Source organism: Cotesia typhae, unplaced genomic scaffold (assembly GCF_013202065.1).
Source record: "Cotesia typhae breed Kobodo isofemale line unplaced genomic scaffold, CoteBio_Ctyphae contig_27, whole genome shotgun sequence".
NCBI lineage: Eukaryota > Metazoa > Arthropoda > Insecta > Hymenoptera > Braconidae > Cotesia > Cotesia typhae.
The window spans coordinates 2,399,362-2,420,072 of NW_027423733.1; the positions used below are offsets into that span (position 1 = coordinate 2,399,362).

General features: G+C 31.1%; 1 protein-coding gene across 2 annotated transcripts in view; it reads right to left on the minus strand.

Annotated features, from left to right (window-relative positions):
* Positions 1–705: 705 nt before the first annotated feature.
* Positions 706–20,711, minus strand: part of LOC141525800 (aminopeptidase N-like) — a 63,700-nt gene continuing 43,694 nt past the window's right edge. For both annotated transcript variants that reach the window (XM_074240431.1, XM_074240433.1), the window contains exons 2-11: positions 17,222–17,701; positions 16,962–17,142; positions 12,234–12,387; positions 12,095–12,176; positions 11,678–12,036; positions 11,325–11,608; positions 11,064–11,254; positions 10,672–10,974; positions 10,523–10,601; positions 706–1,110 (exon numbers count right to left, since the gene is read on the minus strand). In XM_074240431.1, the coding sequence (XP_074096532.1) occupies positions 967–1,110; positions 10,523–10,601; positions 10,672–10,974; positions 11,064–11,254; positions 11,325–11,608; positions 11,678–12,036; positions 12,095–12,176; positions 12,234–12,387; positions 16,962–17,142; positions 17,222–17,701 (2,257 nt within the window). In that variant the 3' untranslated portion in view covers positions 706–966. The remainder of the gene's footprint in view (positions 1,111–10,522; positions 10,602–10,671; positions 10,975–11,063; positions 11,255–11,324; positions 11,609–11,677; positions 12,037–12,094; positions 12,177–12,233; positions 12,388–16,961; positions 17,143–17,221; positions 17,702–20,711) is intronic.

Below are 20,711 nucleotides of genomic sequence, written 5' to 3' on the forward strand. Positions count from 1 at the left end.
CATTCCGAAATTTGTTTATCAATTACTAAAATTTATTAAACGAACGTGCTGGAGGAAGAAAATAATTTGACATTGCGACTTTATCTACTTACAACGACATTGATTGTCATTTCTCTCTATCATACGTTAATTAATTTCTGTATTCATAAAGATTCTTTCAAAAACAGGTTTGATTGTATTACTAAATTTTCAAAAATGTTTGCCTACCGTGTTGAAAATAAATTTCAGTGAAACTTTTTCAACTGGATCGTCTTACTGTGGGGCTGATGAAATTTAAACAACAGATGCTCTAATTCATTTCAGTGTCGTCGTAGACTTCTTTTCGAAATCCAGAACATGCATGTATGCTGTACGCCGCCAGAGGTACGCAGAGTATACTCTACGCCACCACAACCTAATTCGGCTCTGCTGAACAATGCTACATTTTGCAAGGACGTTGATTCTGATAGTTATGAGGACAGAAACTAGTTCATAATCGCTTGAAAGGTTGATAGTGAAAAAAAACAGGTACCTGAGAAAATGTGCTACCAAATTTGTTGTCTTCAATAACTGTAATTAAAATGCACCAAAGCACTGCTGGTTTACTGAGATCAAGAACAGAAAATTGAGAGGTTGATTTAATAGCTATTTTACGTTTGATGAAGTTGCATATTTCTAATTATTTTTATTGATTTGACGTAATTGAATTTTATCATGCAGAGGTAATTATTTAAGTGTCACATGGATTTATTTTAATTTCAATAAGTAACAGCGTTCAAGGAGAGCTAATGGTAGATATCGTCACTTTGCTTAATTATTTTTTTTTACAATATTGATAACACTTTTTTTAAGGATAATCTTTTATCCCAGAATGACAAGCAGGCCCTAAAATTTCAAATTACATGGTATGGAATTGTAAAAATAATTAATAAAACAAAAATTAATAAAACCCATTTTCGGATCACAGTTATGACTCTCGAAAACTGTCTAATTATCTGAATTATATTTTTTTGTAAAGTAATTTTCCATCGAATGAAATTGCAGCAAGTACGGTTTGATATTATCTTGGATATTGTTGATGTATTCTTCAGCTTTTTCTTGGCCAACAATTTTCGGAATGATTTCCCTCCACTGTAATATCAAAGAAAGTTTGTGATCAATATTTGTTCTAAAGAGTGCCAGAAAAATAACACCAAATTAATTGTTTAAAAAGGATCTCAATACCGAAAAAAAAATTTTTCTGTTTAAAAAATATCTTAAGTTCAATCTTACAAGGTGGTGCTGGCTATGTAAAATTTTTAAATATTTAAAAAAAAAATTAGGAAAACGGTTGACCCTGAAGGCCATCCCTCCAACTTCCCGCTACTTTCGTAATTAAGCGCTCGAAATTGCACTTATTATGTTTTTGAGCTCTTCGAGCTCAAAAATCTAATTTTCGTGTAGTTTTGAGCTCTCCGCAGGTACTGTTTTTTCACATAATTCAATAACTCCTTTCTTAAAAGATATTTATAAATCAATCATCAGTCATAATTTTCATCTTTGAAAATTTTCATGCCGGTAACCTGTATGTAAAACTTTGATCATTGTAACCAAATAATAATCTGCAATCACACGGGATTAAATTCATAGTTCACTAATATCATTATGAGATATAACTCATCTTTCAACAATTTAGCAATTCAGTAAGGTCTTTGTCATACCTGGCGAAGGTGATATCACCGATCACCAGGTACTCACTTAATCTTCCAATCTGTTTCTTCTGTTCTCGTATGACTGCAGATCTTATGTTCAGTTAGCGTTCAAACTTCTCTTCGTTCTTATCACTTGTCTCATCGCTCGCAATAAATATTGCCGCGTTATTTATTACTAAATAATGTGATAATACATTAATCAACTCGTGTCATTTAATTAATTGTATGCGATAATTTTAATATTGTTAACTAAATAATTTTCAATGCTCAGAACAATTTTGAATATTAATATTGGTGTATGATGCCACGCGTATTAATAATTCTTCATAATAATTGTTTTTTTTCTTACTCCGCTTTTTCAGACTTTTTATCACAATGGGGATCCGGCCGAGACCGGAGCGAGACTCCAGTCACGAATAAAGTGATAACCAATTTCTTTCTAACATCCCGATCCATCAAATAAATATTTAATGATAAGTTAATTTACACCGACTCTTATTAGAACATTTTCAGAGAGATTCAGACTAGTGGCATTCTGATTCAGAGTCCCCCAATAATGTTTCAGTCTACTCACAGAATTTTATTTTCACCAGGGTAAACAGTATAATATTGTAACTAATTATCAAAGTAATTATTTAGATTTAGTTCTATCTAATATAATATGTAGTGTAGAAAGATCAGACTTAACACTAGTCAACATTGATACCTATCATCATGCCTTGTTCATTGATTTCAGCTTGTCAATAAAATTGAATAAAACATGTAATGGGAATGAAATTCGTCATAGATATAATTTTAAAAAATTTGATGTCTCGTTCAGTAATTGCTCTATGTGAAACTAACTGGTCTGATCTTTTATAAATTAGTATTAAGTATCACCCAGAGTGCTTAAGTGGTTTTTTAGTAGATTTCATAAAAATCTAACTATTGTATTTGTCCTCATGACGCAACTTTTGAAAAATTTTGCTATATTCCGACCTAACTCGACGAGCTGAGTCAAAAAATACATATGGTTTAAAAGTTTTATATATATATATATATATATATATATATATATATATATATATATATATATATATATATATATATATATATATATGATATAACACGGCTTGTCAACACGGTAGCGTCTACAATTTTCAAGGGATTCTAACAAAACTCAACATACTTATTCTATGGACGGTTACGAAGGTCGAGTTCAAATTTAAGCTAAATTGGTCAAATTGTTTAGAAGTTATTGCATTTCAAAATTTTGAAAATTCGAAAATGATATATTTTTGCATCTTCTCCTCTAAATAGCTTTTGAATGCGTCAACATATGCGATTTCTGTAAAATGCATTTTAAAGCTGAGAAAATAAGCTTCAATTTACATGTTTACTTGTATTTCTAGAGCAAAAACAGTACCACTTCTGGGATCATTTGAATGAAATTTTTACTCTTGAAGTCGTTTTGTCTGGCTTGGTGTTTGTACGTTAATATTAAATAGAAAAATTCAAGAAAATCGGTGCAATAAATGATCTGTGTTTGTAGATGCTGTCACTGCTAAAATTTTATTTGAAGAGTTGAATCGCTGTGCATGCAAAGGGTTTATGGTATTTAAACTTAATGAATCTACGGTTGACAACTGTCAAGAATTGATACTATATACTGATAGATTTCACGTCTTGTTGTCAAGTTAGTCATCACTAGGGCCAAGAATTTGATTATTAGTATTTGATATTTTCTTTAATTCGAATTTGAGGTTTCCTCTTTTTGGTATTTCCTCATTCCACCTTATTATACTTGGTAGATATATACTTTCTCTTAATTATACTATAGGGTTTGGTAGGTATACATTGAGACAATGCAAATTGTCCACTTGATCAGCTGCGCGACATTCTCTTGAAAATAGTACTATCCTAATCGAACTCGGTCAATATTTAGGTGCCGTAAGGGGAAAGTAGGGAAAAAACCGAATACCCGACGCACTGGAGCATCGACCGGCACTTCGACCTCGTCAGTCATAGTACATACAACACAAATTTTCAATTATTAGGTATTTTACTACCGACAAACAAGACACTAGCTGTCGATCCCTCACGTACTAATTATCTTTATATTAATATTATAAATCATATAATATCTAGGTATTCACTACCGATTCTTTATATCTAGACACTAGCTGTCGATTCATTAGTTTTAAGTGCATTACTGGTTCATAACTAAATTTATTATAATCAGTGTAGTTATTATTGTTAATATTTTCTATTTGATTTATCGGAATATATTTGTTAATTAAATATACCGCTGTAAATAAGTATAATTATTACATAATAATAACCCGCCACCTCGAATTTGCGACCAAGAAGCCACCCAAGGTCACCAAAAAACTACTGGACTTTATGTAAGTAAATAAAGCTAGTTATATTGGCCGAGTCTGAGTTCTTTCGCGGGTCTCTACGCAAAAGACAAGTATCAAAGCCTAAAAACTCTCCGTTATCGCAGGTCGTGTTATCAGAAATTTAGCTGATAAATTTCCTACACGGTGTTGTCTCATTAATTGTAAGAAAACTTATTAGGTCTCCAGCGTATCCGCAAGGCTAAAAGGCTCAATAAGAAAATTTTGATTGTTGGCAGAATGAAAATTTCATTTCAATACATATATATAGTAGATTATACTATAAGTATTAGTTATACATTATAGTATATATATGTATACTATACTCTATACATACTATATATATAGTATAAACATAGTATATACAGTATAATATAATACATATAAGTATATATATTAGGGTGGGTCAAAAAAATCGAATAATTTATTTTTGATTTTATACTCTGAAAAATAGGTTCGTAGATACCTAAAAAGAATTCTCTCCAAGTATAAGCTCTTAATTATAACGGGAAGGTCCTCCGCTTTGCGGGTTTCTATTTTTTTCGAATAATCAGATAAAAAAATTTATATCTCGCTTCCAACTGCTTGGAAAAATATTCCGTGGCATAGATTTTGTGAGAAATTAAATGCTTTACAAAAAGGTCTCTTATGACTTTTTCAAAAACTCAACCGATTAAAAGATATTCATAGTTGAAGTTTGGCTATTTTAAGGAAAATATTCGTTTTTATTATGAATTTTATAAGTCGATGAAAAAAATTATTTCGGATTGCGGAACTCATGATTTTGTAGGAAATTTACTGCTCTACAAAAATGGTCTCTTATGATTTTTGATTAAGTGAAGCCGTTACGAGATATTCATCGTCAAACATTAACGAATATCAATATTTCCAGTTTTTGATCAATAATTCGATAAATTTTAATTTAAACTATGAGTTTCAGGAAAATTTACATAAATTTGAGTTTCGATCGATAAAGAAATGTTATAATAAGTTAGATAAAGAATTATTGGAATTATCATTGATTTTCCTTGGAGAAATGCCTCAAGAAAAGATTTCTTTCAAACGTCCTGGTGCTGTTCATCATGCTAGATGGATGGCTAAGGCCATTTATAGTTTGAAAATGTATCTATTCAGAGATGAATTCAAACTCTCTCAGAAAGAATTGCATGGTCTTCGTCATTTCTGTATTTTTATAGTCACATTGTATTTAAAAGCTTGGTTTTCATCAACTTCTGCAACAACTGCTGCTTATCATGACTTGCAGTTTATGAAAAATTTATTGGAGTACAAACATATCAATCCTTTGATTTCTTCAGCTACGTGTGAAAAAATGATTTCGCACTTATGGTATTTGAGCGATGAACTTGCCATTTTATCACTGTTTGACGATGGCGTTCCATTAGAAGTAAAAAAGTATTGTTGAAGCTGTTAATACTCGTGAAGGTACAGATTCTAAAGCTAAAAGATTTGTAATTGCTAAAAAGATTTGAATTCATTGGCGCAGAGAACTCTGAGTGACTTTGTGTCTAAAAAGTCATTAAATCTTTTCAAAATCTTCGATCTACCGTATGACTTTCTCGATGTCGATGTTGAATTATGGCCTACTAATGAGAGTTATCTCGAAAATAAAGAATACTTTCAACAACTAAAAGTTGTCAATGATTCAGCAGAGCGAGCTGTTGCATTAGTCAGTGAATATAATCAATGCTTGACAAAAATGAAGAACAATTCCAGTACTTATTGCAAGTTGTCAAAGAACATCAAAAACATTCCCAAATTGTAATAAAAGAAATTATTTATAGTAATAGCGTACTGTTATGTTAAAAATATAGACAATTATATTGCAATTGATAATTCAATAAAAAATTTATCTATAAAAAAGTTAAATACTGGTTGTTTCTCACTTGATTCAATACTTTTCATATTAAATTTGACAAAGAAATATGTCATTCACTTCAAATTAAACTAATCATTGGCTATATGTCGAAAAAAATGCTCTAATTTCTTGTTTTAATGCAATCAAACAAGCCCAAGACTGAAAACAATATTAAAAAAATTGTTTATAACATTTCTTTATCGATCGAAACTCAAATTTATGTAAATTTTCCTGAAACTCATAGTTTAAATTAAAATTTATCGAATTATTGATCAAAAACTGGAAATATTGATATTCGTTAATGTTTGACGATGAATATCTCGTAACGGCTTCACTTAATCAAAAAATCATCATAAGAGACCATTTTTGTAGAGCAGTAAATTTCCTACAAAATCATGAGTTCCGCAATCCGAAATAATTTTTTTCATCGACTTATAAAATTCATAATAAAAACGAATATTTTCCTTAAAATAGCCAAACTTCAACTATGAATATCTTTTAATCGGTTGAGTTTTTGAAAAAGTCATAAGAGACCTTTTTGTAAAGCATTCAATTTCTCACAAAATCTATGCCACGGAATATTTTTCCAAGCAGTTGGAAGCGAGATATAAATTTTTTTATCTGATTATTCGAAAAAAATAGAAACCCGCAAAGCGGAGGACCTTCCCGTTATAATTAAGAGCTTATACTTGGAGAGAATTCTTTTTAGGTGTCTACGAACCTATTTTTCAGAGTATAAAATCAAAAATAAATTATTCGATTTTTTTGACCCACCCTAATATATATAGTATACTATAGTTCCATAAATACGATGGGCCCAAAGTATACCAACAGGGTATACTACATACATAGCGTAGCACTCCATAATCAGGAAAATCCTGATCACAATGTCCGGAAAACATTGGAACGCTTCACGTAATAATTATCCGTAACTCCTATTCTTTCCCGCTTCACAGCATTATTTTTGAATTTGAAAAATGTGGATGACACGCAAAATCGTGAAGCGTTCCACATTTTTTCAAATTCGAAAATAATGCTGTGAAGTGGGAAAGAATAGTTATTCTTTTGGAGATACTATTCGTCCCTTCCTGATTTATGGGACCTCTGAATCTAGGTTCATGGTATACTACCTAGTTTACTAAGTATACTACTTAGTATCATTATATACTATACCATTAGTTTATATATAAGGTATACTTATACATATACATAACTATATGTATACTATATATATAGTAGTATGTATAATATACTGTATCCTATGTATACACTTCGTGTATACATTTTCAAATTCGAAAATAATGCTGTGAAGCGGGAAAGAATAGGAGTTACGGATAATTATTACGTGAAGCGTTCCAACATTCACGTAACAGGATATTTTGGTGGGAAAGGTTTGAGAAAGGATTAGGGAGAGGAACTTCTTAATGTGAGTGTATAGAATATGCGAGAAAAAATTCAAATAGCTCGGACTGGGATTCGAACCCAGAACCTTCCGATGACATGTCGGCTACTCTACCATTTAAGCTATCCGTTCTATACTAAATTTTACTTTCGTTTATTCTATATACATTAAGCCACACCGTCCATCTTACGGTTATCATTTTTCCTAACTTGTATACATTTTATTCTATATTCAAATTATAGAATTTGATCCCACTCTTGGGATTATTAGATCCCATTCCAGGTACTAGAACGCACTCGAGGGACGAGTGAATTACAGAAGTAGTCAACTTCAAATAGTGATCGGACATATTAAAACATCACTCAAAAGTGATGACTCATCACACAGATTTCCACATCACCTATGAGGTGCCATGTAGTAAGATGCATCCCCTTTCATTAACGTGGCGGGTTCCCAGTAGGCCTCTACCACGTAGAGAGGAGAGAGAGGAGTAAAAACGTTACTCTATAAACATTATAAAGGTTTAAAATCAACTATGTTCAATTTGATATCTGATTAATCGATCTACTAATAAAAAAAAATGATTTTGCTCCATCTCAGCCGTTCCTAATGTTCATATCTTTTTTACTTTTTTTCTTTTTCTTTCAATTATTTTTTTTTTTCAAGTATTTATTTTTTTTTTAGTATCTATTTATTTTTTCTTCTTAATTAATTATTTCTTTCAAGTTTATAATTTTCAATTTAATTATTGATATTATAATTTAAATAATTTTATCATTTTTAATTTCTTTTAGTTTTTTTAGCACTTAGTAAGACTAAAATTGAAAAAAAAAAAAACAATTTTTTAATTTCATTTTTTTATAATTTACGATTTTTGTTTTTTAAATTTTCTAGTATCGTGGTAAGAACACAAAATGCAAACCATTCATATCTCAGAAAGAATCTATGGCGATTCAATTTATAATTAGATAATGTTTTTCTCAATAAGTCATAAAATATTCAGCAAGGATAAATTATTATAACAAATTTGATAATTTGAACCTACTTATTATATAATGTCATTAAAAAAACCGTCTTTGCTGTAAGTTATTCATATTATAGTCAATCAAACTTAAATATTTTATTTTACGAATTTCTTCAATGTACTGATTAATATTGATAATTTTATTTTTAAACCGACAAAGAACATAATGAGATTTATCCATCCAAATTATTGTCAACATTGTAGATGTCTTTATAGTGGCAAGATTTATTGTTATAAGACTAATTAATTGTTGATAGACACCATTAACACTAAATGAAATGATTTTAGTTTGTTAAGCGTGACTAACTGCAAATAAAGTCTCTTCGTTACCCCAAATTTTATTAGCAGCAACCATTCTTAAAAATCATCTAGACTTGGACTTTCCAATACATCGTTTTCTTCATTACCAGTTCTAACTTCAATCTCTTCTACTGTACATATTTTTTCGCAAAAGCTTAAATTCATTGTTACTTTATGAATGACAAAAATTTTTATTTCATAAAATCTCTCTTCGTCATTTAAAATAATTTCAGCAAATGATCGAAATAAACAATTTCCATCATCTTTGACTTTATCAAGAAAAAAATTATTTAAAATAATGTTTGAAAATCTTCCTTCAATTATCTTTTTTTTTTTGTGAAATATACTTCCATTTCGGATGCCGAATAGCCTTTTTTTAATTATATTTTTCCACATTTAATTTAATAAACGAGACGGACCTAGAATATAAATCATCTCCAAATATACCAAGATTACAATCATAACAGTACCAAAGTACAAAGAACGGAAAATATTGAGATGCCGCTGACAACGGCCATATATTTATAGGTTTTTCACTAATTAAAATTAGATCGAAGGATTTTTATTTATAAGTTTAATTTTATCTCCTAATGTCATTGAAAGAGAAATAAAAATACAACTTTAAAATTAAAAAAAAAAAGATAGTTTAGAGGGAGAGTTTCTGTCTGCCGACAAAGAGCTCTGGATTCGATTTCCGGATAGGACAAAAATTTTGATTTTTTTTTTTTTGGTTACTGTCCAGGTACCAATTGGTTCGACCTCCTATCTCTCCCTCACCCTAAAATTTGTTTTAAAAAAATCTGGAAAACGGTTGACCATAAAGCCCATCCCTGCAACTTCCCGCTAATTCCATACCTGAGCGCTCAAAATTGCACTTATTATGTTTTTGAGCTCTTTCGAGCTCTTCTATCAATATTAACCAAATAATAATAGACGAATTTTTTAACTATATTGTTAATGAGGTTTTTAAATATATTTAATTAGATATGGTTTTTTTTTTGTATATTAAAAAACATCATTCACAGTAATTTTTGTAAATTAAGGACTATGTGTTTTTGTATTGTGAAATTTTAAGGTATTTATTAAATTTTTTTACTTTTGTCTGGAGTTTTTAATTAGACATAAAAATTGTTAATAGTTTATTTGTTTATCAACACATAGATGCCTAATGATGTCAGAATAAAACTGACGAAACGTCGAATGTTAAAATAAATGAAACCAAAAAACAAAACATCAATTCGGTCTACATCATCCTGATTTTTATTTAATTATAGAATAATTTAGACCTGATTGAAGCAATAATACAATAACAGAAGTCAACAATATTCGTCGTGTTAAATTATAATAATTGTTTCAATTCATAATAATAAATAAAAAACTCCCAATACACAAATTAAATAACCTAGGTTCCACTACCGTTGCGTTAATTATGTGGCCGATAAAGACTGCGGGAGGTTCGATTTTCCCTGTTAAAATTTTGATCCGTGAAAAATGAAATTTAGAGGTATATTATCAAAAATCTTAATAATTAAAAAACGCGAACTATAATTTAGCAAAGCAAGGGTTCATACAATTTTAATAATCGAATTTGAAACTATTTTAAAAGAAAATACTGATTATTGTTCAAAACTGCGATTAATAAAATTTTGAAACACTTTTCACGAATCAAGTTGTCATGAGTACGGGTTATTTAGTTGAAACATTGTAAATGGCCTGCACCTCATTTTAAAATTGAGATAAGATTTTTTCAAAACAGAAAAATTTTTTTTCGACATAGAGTTCCTTTCTAATTCACAAATTCGATACATTAATTTTTCAGCTTCCCTTATTATATACCTATGAAAAAAAAAAAAAAAAAGGAAGATTACTTACTCTTTCAAAATCATTTTCTGTCCTAATATAATAACTAACTAATATGATAGCAGCTCTTATAAATGGATAACGAGAGTCCCTAAAATTAGAATTTTGTTTTGTCAGTTAGATTAGACCTAAACATGATGAAGATCTTATTTTAAACTCACGTATAGTTTATTGAAGTTTTATAATTTTCGACAAAATCTAGAATGGCTCCTACACCTATATCACTTTTAGAGATAATCGATGTGAGTAAGTTCCATAACTCATCGTTAGAGACGTTTTTAATAACATTCATTGTATCAAACATTATGTTGTGCAGCAGTGTGTAATTTGACGTACAACCAAATGATACTAAAATCTTATCATCTTTACTGCGGGAATATTTTGATAGGACTATATTCCAAATTTTTTCATGAGCAAAACGAAGTCCCCCACATAGGATATCTGGGTGTATATTTTCTGGGAGACTTAAAGTGAAATCATTAATGATCCAAATTCAATTATACTTAAATCATGATTAATGTAATAGTTCTATTTTCTTTTTTAATTTACTTACACATTGTTCTTTGAATCGGCTAGCCATGTTGAAAGCATAGCAAGCGTGTAATCTTTACAGATATCAGAGCCAAATGCACAGGTCATAGTCAATAACATCATTTTGATAGATTTTTTATTAAAAATATCATGACTTATTGTATCATAAACGACACTCTTTTCCACTTTACTGAATAAGTTTACAACGTTTTTCTGAAATAATCAATGAGAGAATTTGTAATTATCAAATATTTAGTGATTAAAAAATTTTTTTGAATTTTACTTTGAAATTTTCATAATAAGAAGAGTAACGCAGCCCTGATTCAAAGTACAAATGATCCATGTGCCCCCAAAATACAGCCCATGGTACATAATTTATTTCTTGTTCAAGATAATCCGTTAATTCGAATGGAATTGCATAAGGAATATAATTAGATTCGGCCAGCGCGAAAGCGTCGTCGATCAATTTAGCACGATTTAAGTAATGAATTTTATCATGTTGCGTAAAATTTAGAAAATTTATAATCAATTTCCAATTCTTTTCATCATAATTCACACGATAGTATCCTATATTGAAAATCAATTGTTATGATTTATATTTTTAATTATTAACCTTTTTTCAATAAATTATTTTACCAAATTGTTGTTTATTGCATATGAGCCATTTGTTTTCTTCCGGCGCCGAAACATCCAATGAAGTTGTCGATGGATCGAACCAATGAGTTATGGAAGTATTATCAAAATCCGGTTGATCTTCAAAAGCAAAATTCAGAGCAATCCAATATCTGTCTGTTGAATTCAATGCGTGATTTAACATAAAACGTGATTGTGTAATTTTCGCTGTATTTGTTGAGTAATTTCGGCTGATCGTGACAAGTGGATATCCTGAAGTGTTTTCCCAATTGATAAGAGCTTGTTCTAACGATTTATTCATTTTCCCTGATACTTGTACCATCTCATCATTAAAATTATCAGAAGTGACCGCTTGAAACTTGCTATTGAATTATCATCAAATTATTTATTTAGCATTTTTTTGGTTGATTAATTACTCACTTATGTTTTAAATAATTCCTGATTCCAATTCGGAAATTTTCACCCCCAAGGATATTTTTTATCATGCGTATTATAAACACAGCTAAAATAAAAAAAATAACGTAAATACTTTAACTGAAAACAGCTGTTTCGTACGTACCTTTGATATAGTTTGATTTAAAATATTCAAAACTGTATACATCAAACGAATTTACAGAAGAATTAAGAGAAGGAATGAATCCTTGACTATCAAAAATATACATTGATTCTCGATCTACCAAAAACGTATCCATCACGTGCCAGGATCTATGTATCTTGTTTTTAAACACAATTAATTTTTCAATTTTAGGAAGCATTATAAAGAGTCATGCTGGATATATATGGAAAATATGCCCTTATGACTTTGCAGATCGCTTTGGTATGAAATAACAATAGTTAAGCAAAATTTTAAAGTCATTATCTCAAGCATATTTCGAGATTACCACGGGGTTTCTAGTATATTAGCTAACAGGTCTAGCTTCCAGTAAAGAAAATTCTGACGTTTACGGTGCACAGTAGATTTAGGGTCTTGCACTGCTAGCGCTAGTGTAGTTAGGTGTAAGAAAGTGAAAATCAAATAAATGAGACCTATAAATTGGTACAAAAGTTATTCGATGTCACAATCAGAGTTCTAGTCAATTTCATAAATTGATCAGACCTGAAATTCCAGTGTAATTAAAAGAAAATCACTTTTTCAACTTCCCGCTAAGAAAATTGAAAATTAAAAAAAATTGAATAGTTATTGGTTTGACCCCGTTCTTTGAAATTCGAGTTTTCAACGGTTGTTGATGTTTGAGGTTCTAGGAAGTTTCCCCGAATGTTTTCGCGATGATGTTCGTGTGTGCGTGCGTGCGTGCGTGCGCGCGCGCGCGTGTGTGTGTGTGTGTGTGTGTGTGTGTCGGTTCAAATCGGTTGATTTGTTTGTGAGTTGTCGTTAACAAAAAAAAATGTTTTTTTTTTTTTTCAGAATTTTAATGTAATTTTTAGTCTGACTAGTTCGAGGTGTAAAATTCTTTGAAAAGCTTAAAAAGTTACGTCAAATGCTGTAAATTGCTTGGAAATCGATTCGTTCATTCATTCAAGTTACTAGCTGTTACCCGCCCGCTCCGCTGGGCACTTCATGAAATTGTATTTTTAGATCTAGACTTGAAATGAAATTGGAGTATTGTTTTGATTTGCAGAGATTCCAAATTCCATCGGATTGGCCTGTATCCTCTATCTATGTGATTATTCTAGTTAAAATTCATTGTAACTTTTAATATACAGTAGGGTGTGGCAAAATGTAACTTCCTTGATGGACCTTTTAAAATTGGAATTTTCAGTTCCGCTTTTGAAATCAGCTGTCTTTAGGCCTTTCCTAAGATATTTTGGAGTAAGACGATAAATTTTATTTTCATAGAATTTTTTAGCAGGAGGTTTAATTGGGCACTTCCGGCGAAAATTTGAATTTTCAGCGGAAGTGCCCTAACTAAGCTCCAGTTAAAAAATTCTATGAAGATCAAATTTATCGTCTTACCCCAAAATATCTTAGGAAAGGCCTAAACCCAGCTGATTTCAAAAGCGGAACTGAAAATTCCAATTTTATAAGGTCCATCAAGGAAGTTACATTTTGGCACACCCTAATATACAGTCACTATAACATTCCCGTGGCTTCCTTCCAAAAATGAACGATAATTGACACGAAGAAAAAAATTTGAAATGAGCATTGAAAGTTTCAGTTAAAGTAGTTGCAGGTCTCATAAGTGAAGTTGAAATCTGCCTAGCTAAAAATACGATGAAATTTGTTACGTTCTCAGAATTTCGCCTAAAATTATTTTTTTACTATTTTATAAACATTATATTTTAAATAAGCATATTCAATATAAATTCTCCGAATGCACAATAAGAGATAGCTGTTGCTTAGATGGTGGTTTTATCAGCAGCTGAGTAACGGAAATCTCGCGATAAGACATCAGCAGAGAGTCGCCGTGGCCGCAGATAGTCCAAACACCTTACGTCAGCATGGGACCAGGGCCTCGATGACTCTCTCTCAGTGAGTAACCTGAGCTGCAAACATGACTGAAAATCTGTTTATAAAAACTAATCTGGAGCTCATTCAAGTCAGTAGATCTAGAGACTCTCAAGTGCAGAGATCTCCATCCTCAGGCTTGAACCTCTCCAGATCCTATTTTCTAAATAAACCAACTACACCAAAACATATAGTCCAAATCCTGCTGGGCGAACGCTTAATCAGCGTATTCCCAGGTCCCAAATCTTCGACAAGAGCGCTAGCCAGTGTTCGGCCAGCACCAAATTCCTGTACGTAAATGCCTCATGGAAAACAGTCACGCCGATCAGGTCGCTCGGTACAAGAAGGTCGTCGTCGCTTGGCCCAGCTATTCTATTTATCGTTGCCAACAATCGCCGTCGAAACTTTAGCCGAACCGCGAGCGGAAGTAGTGCGGAACGCGAGACCAGTAGTGCGGATAACCGACGACGAGATCTTAATCGAACCCCAAGTAAGGGTGGTTCGAACCGCTGAGGAAGACTCACCGGGATCACTGACGAGCCGAGGTCCGCCGAGTCAGACCATCTTTGTCAGCAACAACCGCCCTGCCTATTGGACTGACATCACCAGGGCTTGGAAGCTGGTCCCAATCGAGGTTCCAGAGGTTCACCCTCCAGGGGGCATTATTCCCATCAACGACCCCAGGTACAGGTATTATTCGGAGGAGTTCTTCAGTAATACGGGTCACGACACTTTTCCGCCTTTTGAAGCTAAATGGTTAGAAACCCAGGGGATTATCTGGGCAGATTTATGGGGCCCATAATGGTAAGTCAATAATAAAATAATAAGAAAGTAAGCTCATCTGTGACGACACACCGGGGGTCGATCGACTACCCAAGGTGTCAAAACCTGGTATTTAATTATTAAACAAAAATCTCAATGAATTTATATACGTAATTTTGTAAGACGTAATCAATCTCAAAGCAAAGTATGATTGTAAATATCATCACACAATTCATCCGTAGTTAAGTCACAATCAACATTAATAACCTTAATTCTTGGTAGATTTAGATGCTCCAGTTCAACACTAAAATCATAACCAAGTTAATCAATCAGCATGGATCAAGCTTTGGACACATCAATATTATTTTTACATTTAATAGTCACAAGACTTTATTATTATTATTTTTTGGTTTTACATAAATATTGAGCACTCGCTCAGCTTTTTTTGGTTCATTTTTAATTACACTAACATTAGACAGTTCACTCAGTTGATTATTTACCTCATTAACAATACTATCCAGAAGTTTGTTATTACTTTTTAGTTAACTATTTGATTCTTTCGAAAGCTCATTTTCCATTCTTAACATAGATATATCATCTAGCTCCGTTGAATTAGTAATTTTCTGGTTATTTTTAGACAAATTTGATGGTGACTGCCTCTTTTTTCTCACGCAAAAATTTCTCGCGACATGAATTTTCAGCGGTAATTTCTTGTACAATATTTTCTTAAAGGCATTAGTTCTCATTGTCAAATTTTATTCGGTATTATTTTCTTATATAAAAATTTATTCCAACATAGTTCCGTGTCTTTATTAATTTGTAATAATGTATCATGACAAAAATTTCTCATACAAAAATTAAAAACACACATAACAACCATTATAAAAGGGCAGAACACGGTAACAAGCTTATGTTTTGGTCCAATATCGAATAAACACACACAACCATGATAAAAAGGCACAACACGGTAACATTTATTATATTACTTTAAAATTGTTGAGGTCCAGGGGGAAGCTCCGGTGAGGATCGGAGGGGCGGAGCCCCCATTTTAATAACATAGATCTATGTTAAGATTATGTGTTGGTCTAATGTATTAAAATGTCATAAAACTATACCTTTTTGTCAAATACATTTTCATTTACATTACTTGCTGTCTTGTAATATTTTAATCCATTGAAGGGTTTTCGATTTTATATGTGAGAAATTTTACTATGATAACTTATTCTCGCATATTTTATAAACCTCCAATAACTGTCAATTTACAATTCGAAATTTGAGAAATTTTTGACGGATAATTTTTTGCTCTTTGAGAATTTTTTTAATCGAGAATGTTTTAAATGTGATAAATTTTTGTCTGAGAAATATTCGATGAGAAATTTTTATCTCGAGAAATTGTTACGGATAAATAAAGACACGAAGACGAATTTAATGACAAGTTGTGACGTAAGTCGTTTCTAAGTTCCTCTTTATGATAAAAGTCAACCTATACGCAATCATGTGTCGAGCATTTTCATTCCGTGTATTTAAATCCGTATTGGATTTATCAATTGTGGCGTAAATTTGATATTTAGGAAATATAACTAAAATTTCACTTACATATCTACCCTTGGAATGTTTATTAAAATCACCCTCGTGATAGACTTTTTCACACACAACAAATAACTAATAACTATTCTAGGCACTTTCAAGTTGGAATGGCACTTAAAAACTTCGCACGTATCGAAATCCTGTTGCTTTAAGTCCGCGATTTCGAAATAGTAGAGAATTATGTTACTTAGTTCTTTAGAACGTATTTAAGTTAAGAGGAATATAAGAAATTACGAATCATGACAATAATACATTATTGTTATGCTTATTACTCGCTAATGTTACGAAAAAAAAATTGGTAATTATTAATTTCTACCTTCACCATTGGAAAAAAGTAAAATCTTAAAAACAGGTTTTTTCGAAAAACTCGAAATAAAACTGCTTGAGATTATAATCTTATAAGACCTGGAATTTTGAAGCTGCGTGGGCACATTTTACATATATATTCCGCTATATTTCTTCTCAATGAATAATTTTTTTCTATTTGATTACTTGATCATTGATGAAATAAGAAAAATAAGCATCCAACCCTTCAGTTAACCATGAGTATTGCCATGATTCACAAGTAACTAAGCTTCCAAACCATTGATAACTCAATTCAGATGCTACAAACCTAAAAATATCTTCTTCTTCTATATTTGATAATTTATGATCGAAAAAAAATTGAGATTCACTGGAAATAAAACATTTTATTAATTATATACTTTTTTTACCAGATATCATTATTTTGCTTTAAATAAGTTGAAACTTACTTTAAAAAAATAAGACCCCAATTAGCGACGGTTATTAAATCTCTTCCCAGTGTTGGAACTATAACTAAATCTAATTTTTTACATCCATGATCTTTATATAGAATACTAGTATAGTTTTCCAAAATATCAAGTGCTTTTTTTCCGAATTCCAGCAAATTGCCAACTCGACCAACAGAATTTTTTCCTGTCCATACTTTGAGTGTCTCTTCATCGCTGCTAGATAAATATTCCAGATCACCAATAATAAATGCTATCAATTGTGCCGACATCGGAGGAGTCGTCTCGAAGGATGTCCATACTCGATTTTGGTTACTACCATCATCTACGTGTGTAATATTTTTGGATTGTGTATTCGACAGCGCAGTGTGTTTGAAATTATGTTGTAGGGAAAGTTTGAAAGTAGCCTTTATCGCTGGTTCATCCCAGCACGGAAAAACTTGGCGAGCAAAAGATGGAAAAAATCGAGTTGATATCAACCACCTGCAAAAATCGTAATATGACAAATATCACAGGTGTTTTTTTAACTTCCCGCTAAGAAAATCAATGATTTTCGAAAAATCAGGAAGTTATTGGTTTTATCCCGTTTTGCAAAAAGTGAGGTTTCAACAGATTTCGACGTTTTGAAGCTCTAAGAAGCTTTCTTAACTATTTTTAGGATGATATCCATACGCCTCTGTGTGTGTGTGTGTGTGAAATATAAAAAATTAGGAAAACGGTTGACCCTAAAGGCCATCTCTGCAACTTCCCACTAATTCCGTTAATACATGGCCGTTTTTTTTTTGAGCTCTTCGAGCTCAAAATTATACCTTTTCTGTGCTTTTGCGCTCTTTGAGCTTAAAAGTCTGGTATAAGTTTCATAGAACACTATTTTTTAGATTTTTAAACCGCAATAACTTTTGAATGAATAAACCGATTTTTACGCGGTGGGCGGCATTCTACGCAGTTTCTTAAGCCTCATGAAGAATTTCTAAGTTTTAATTGGTTAAACTTAAAATTTCGGAGTAACTCTGAAAAAACACTTTTTAAAGTGAAACTTTTATTGGATCGTCTCAGATTTTTTGGGCTGTGTGTCGCATGTCGCGTTACGGTCGGCCGCGGAGTAGGGATAAAGTGAAAGGCGCTCGTCAGAGCAGCCAAGGCCAATATGGCGGTGCCTACAGTTTACAGCAGCTGAGCGTGTAGTGTATAGACTAACACTTATATATTATTGTGCCAGTGATCCACGCTATTTTGTTCGTTTTAAATTGAAACATTTATTTTGTCAGTGTTTAATGTTAATATTGTTATTAAAAAAACTGATCAACGTGGAAAAAACTGATCAACGAGGAAAAAACTGATCAACGAGGAAAAAGCAAAGAATAGTACAAAAATGAATGGTGATAAATTATAATGAAGATGAAATTGATAATATAATGGTTGAAAATAATTGAAAAACGGATCAAAATCACTCAACTATAATGAAATATAGTTTTCAGTTTTTTAATAAGTGTATATTATCTAAATAATTGTTATGTATTATGTATGTCGTACTCTAGAATCTTAGCTAACACACAGAATTTAATAAAAATATTAGTTGGAGACTTAGTCTACTTTCATTATTTCCCATTATCATTCCAATTTTCCAAGTATAAAATTAAGATTGATAAAGCGATTTTTATACCCTTAATGGAATATTATTCCAAAAATTTTTAGTCAAATGTTTAGTTAAAAGTTTCACTTTTACCGTGGTTTCATAAAACCACACAATTTTTTTTCGGTTTTCTTTCGTTCACGATGTCTCTCGAACGAATCAACCGATTTTGACCGGATTGTCGGTGATCGACGCGGTTTTTCAAGGCTGAGAGCTGATTAGTTTTTGAAATCGATCGGTTTAGCCGTTTAAAAGAAATCCGAAAAAAGCGTTTTGTTGGAATTACTCTGAAATTCTTAGTTTGATCAATTTAAACTTAAGGATTCTTTATTAGACTAAAAAAACTGCATCAAATGCCGCCTATTGCGTGCATCAGTGGATTAATTTGAAAGCTATTATGGTTTGAAAATTCAAAAAATTATGTTCTATGAAACTTCTATCAGATTTTTGAGCTCGAAGACTACTTTTCCTAGATCTTTAACTTCGAAAGATTTTGATAACGATAACTTTATTTCATTCATCCATTCATCATGATCACACGCAATCAAAATATCATCAACGTAAATAGCTATAATGCCGCACTTATTATTCTTTTTATTTATAAATAAATACGAGTCTTGTGGCAATGGATTAAACCCTAACGCATATAACTTATTGAGCTTATTGAAAAAATTAATTTGATCAGTTTCAAAGTAGTATTATTTTTTATTAATATTTTCATAATCTTTTATACCTTTACGCAAATTACATGCAACTTTTTAGGGTAAATAAAAATGACCTATTATTTATTAATATTGTTATCGAATTAAGATTGTTATAAAAAAAGAAATACTTCTAGTAATAAAAAGATTTTCTTATTAATCGCCAAAAAATATTGTGGAATGAATTCATCCGCAGGTGTTTATTGAAATATTTATAAACAAAAACGCTAACATATTTTAATTGTAATTGCATATTTCACTTTATTCAAGTTCTTTCGTGTTAATAGATGTACATATGTATATGAAATGTTATTAATATTAATGTATATACAAGGTGCAATTAAGTTATTAATCTCAATAGCATGGATGTTTGATATCGGTACAAAGGAGATTGACTAGATTACTCTCATGAGTATACTCAAACTTTAAACATCTATACTTAATATCTAACATGGGTCATTCTCATGGCAACTTCTATTATCGTTCTTATGAACGCGACGTTAAATGGCTGCTGCACATGCGCACCATGACTTAGCGGGAAGAAGACAAGTTGTACTGGAACTTGTGACTAGTGCAATATACCTGCGATCTCTCTGACATAGAAATTATTTCATTGAGTTTCATTGTTTGCTAAAATAATTAATTATTATCTAATTATCAGTCTCGTGCTTAATTAAATTCATTTATTCGAACTTTGCGCATTATATTAACTTCAACGTAAATTCTTGGTCAAATATCTAAGACGCAATAAAAAATTACGGCGTACTTGGTGTTCAGCATCGCGGCCATTATCTTTTTTGTGTGAATAAATTAGACGCAGTAAAATATCATTATTCAAGTTTGTTAAGAACCTTCAATTCTGCTTTTAATAATTAATAATATCTTCACTTCAGTTCTTTAATATTTAATTATAATTAAAATTATTGTTATTTAATTATATTTTACAAAGGTTAATTGAATTTAATCAGTAGTAATTATTAATTTAACTTCATTTAATGTGCTTTATTTAACTAATTTTAATCGTTTATTTATCAAAATCAAATTAATATTTTCAAGAAACAAAGTGCGTTAATAATTTCATATATTTAATAATTTTGTTGAATTATTTAGAAAATAATTTGAATTGAATAGTAAATTCTCGCGTCAATTAGAAAAAATA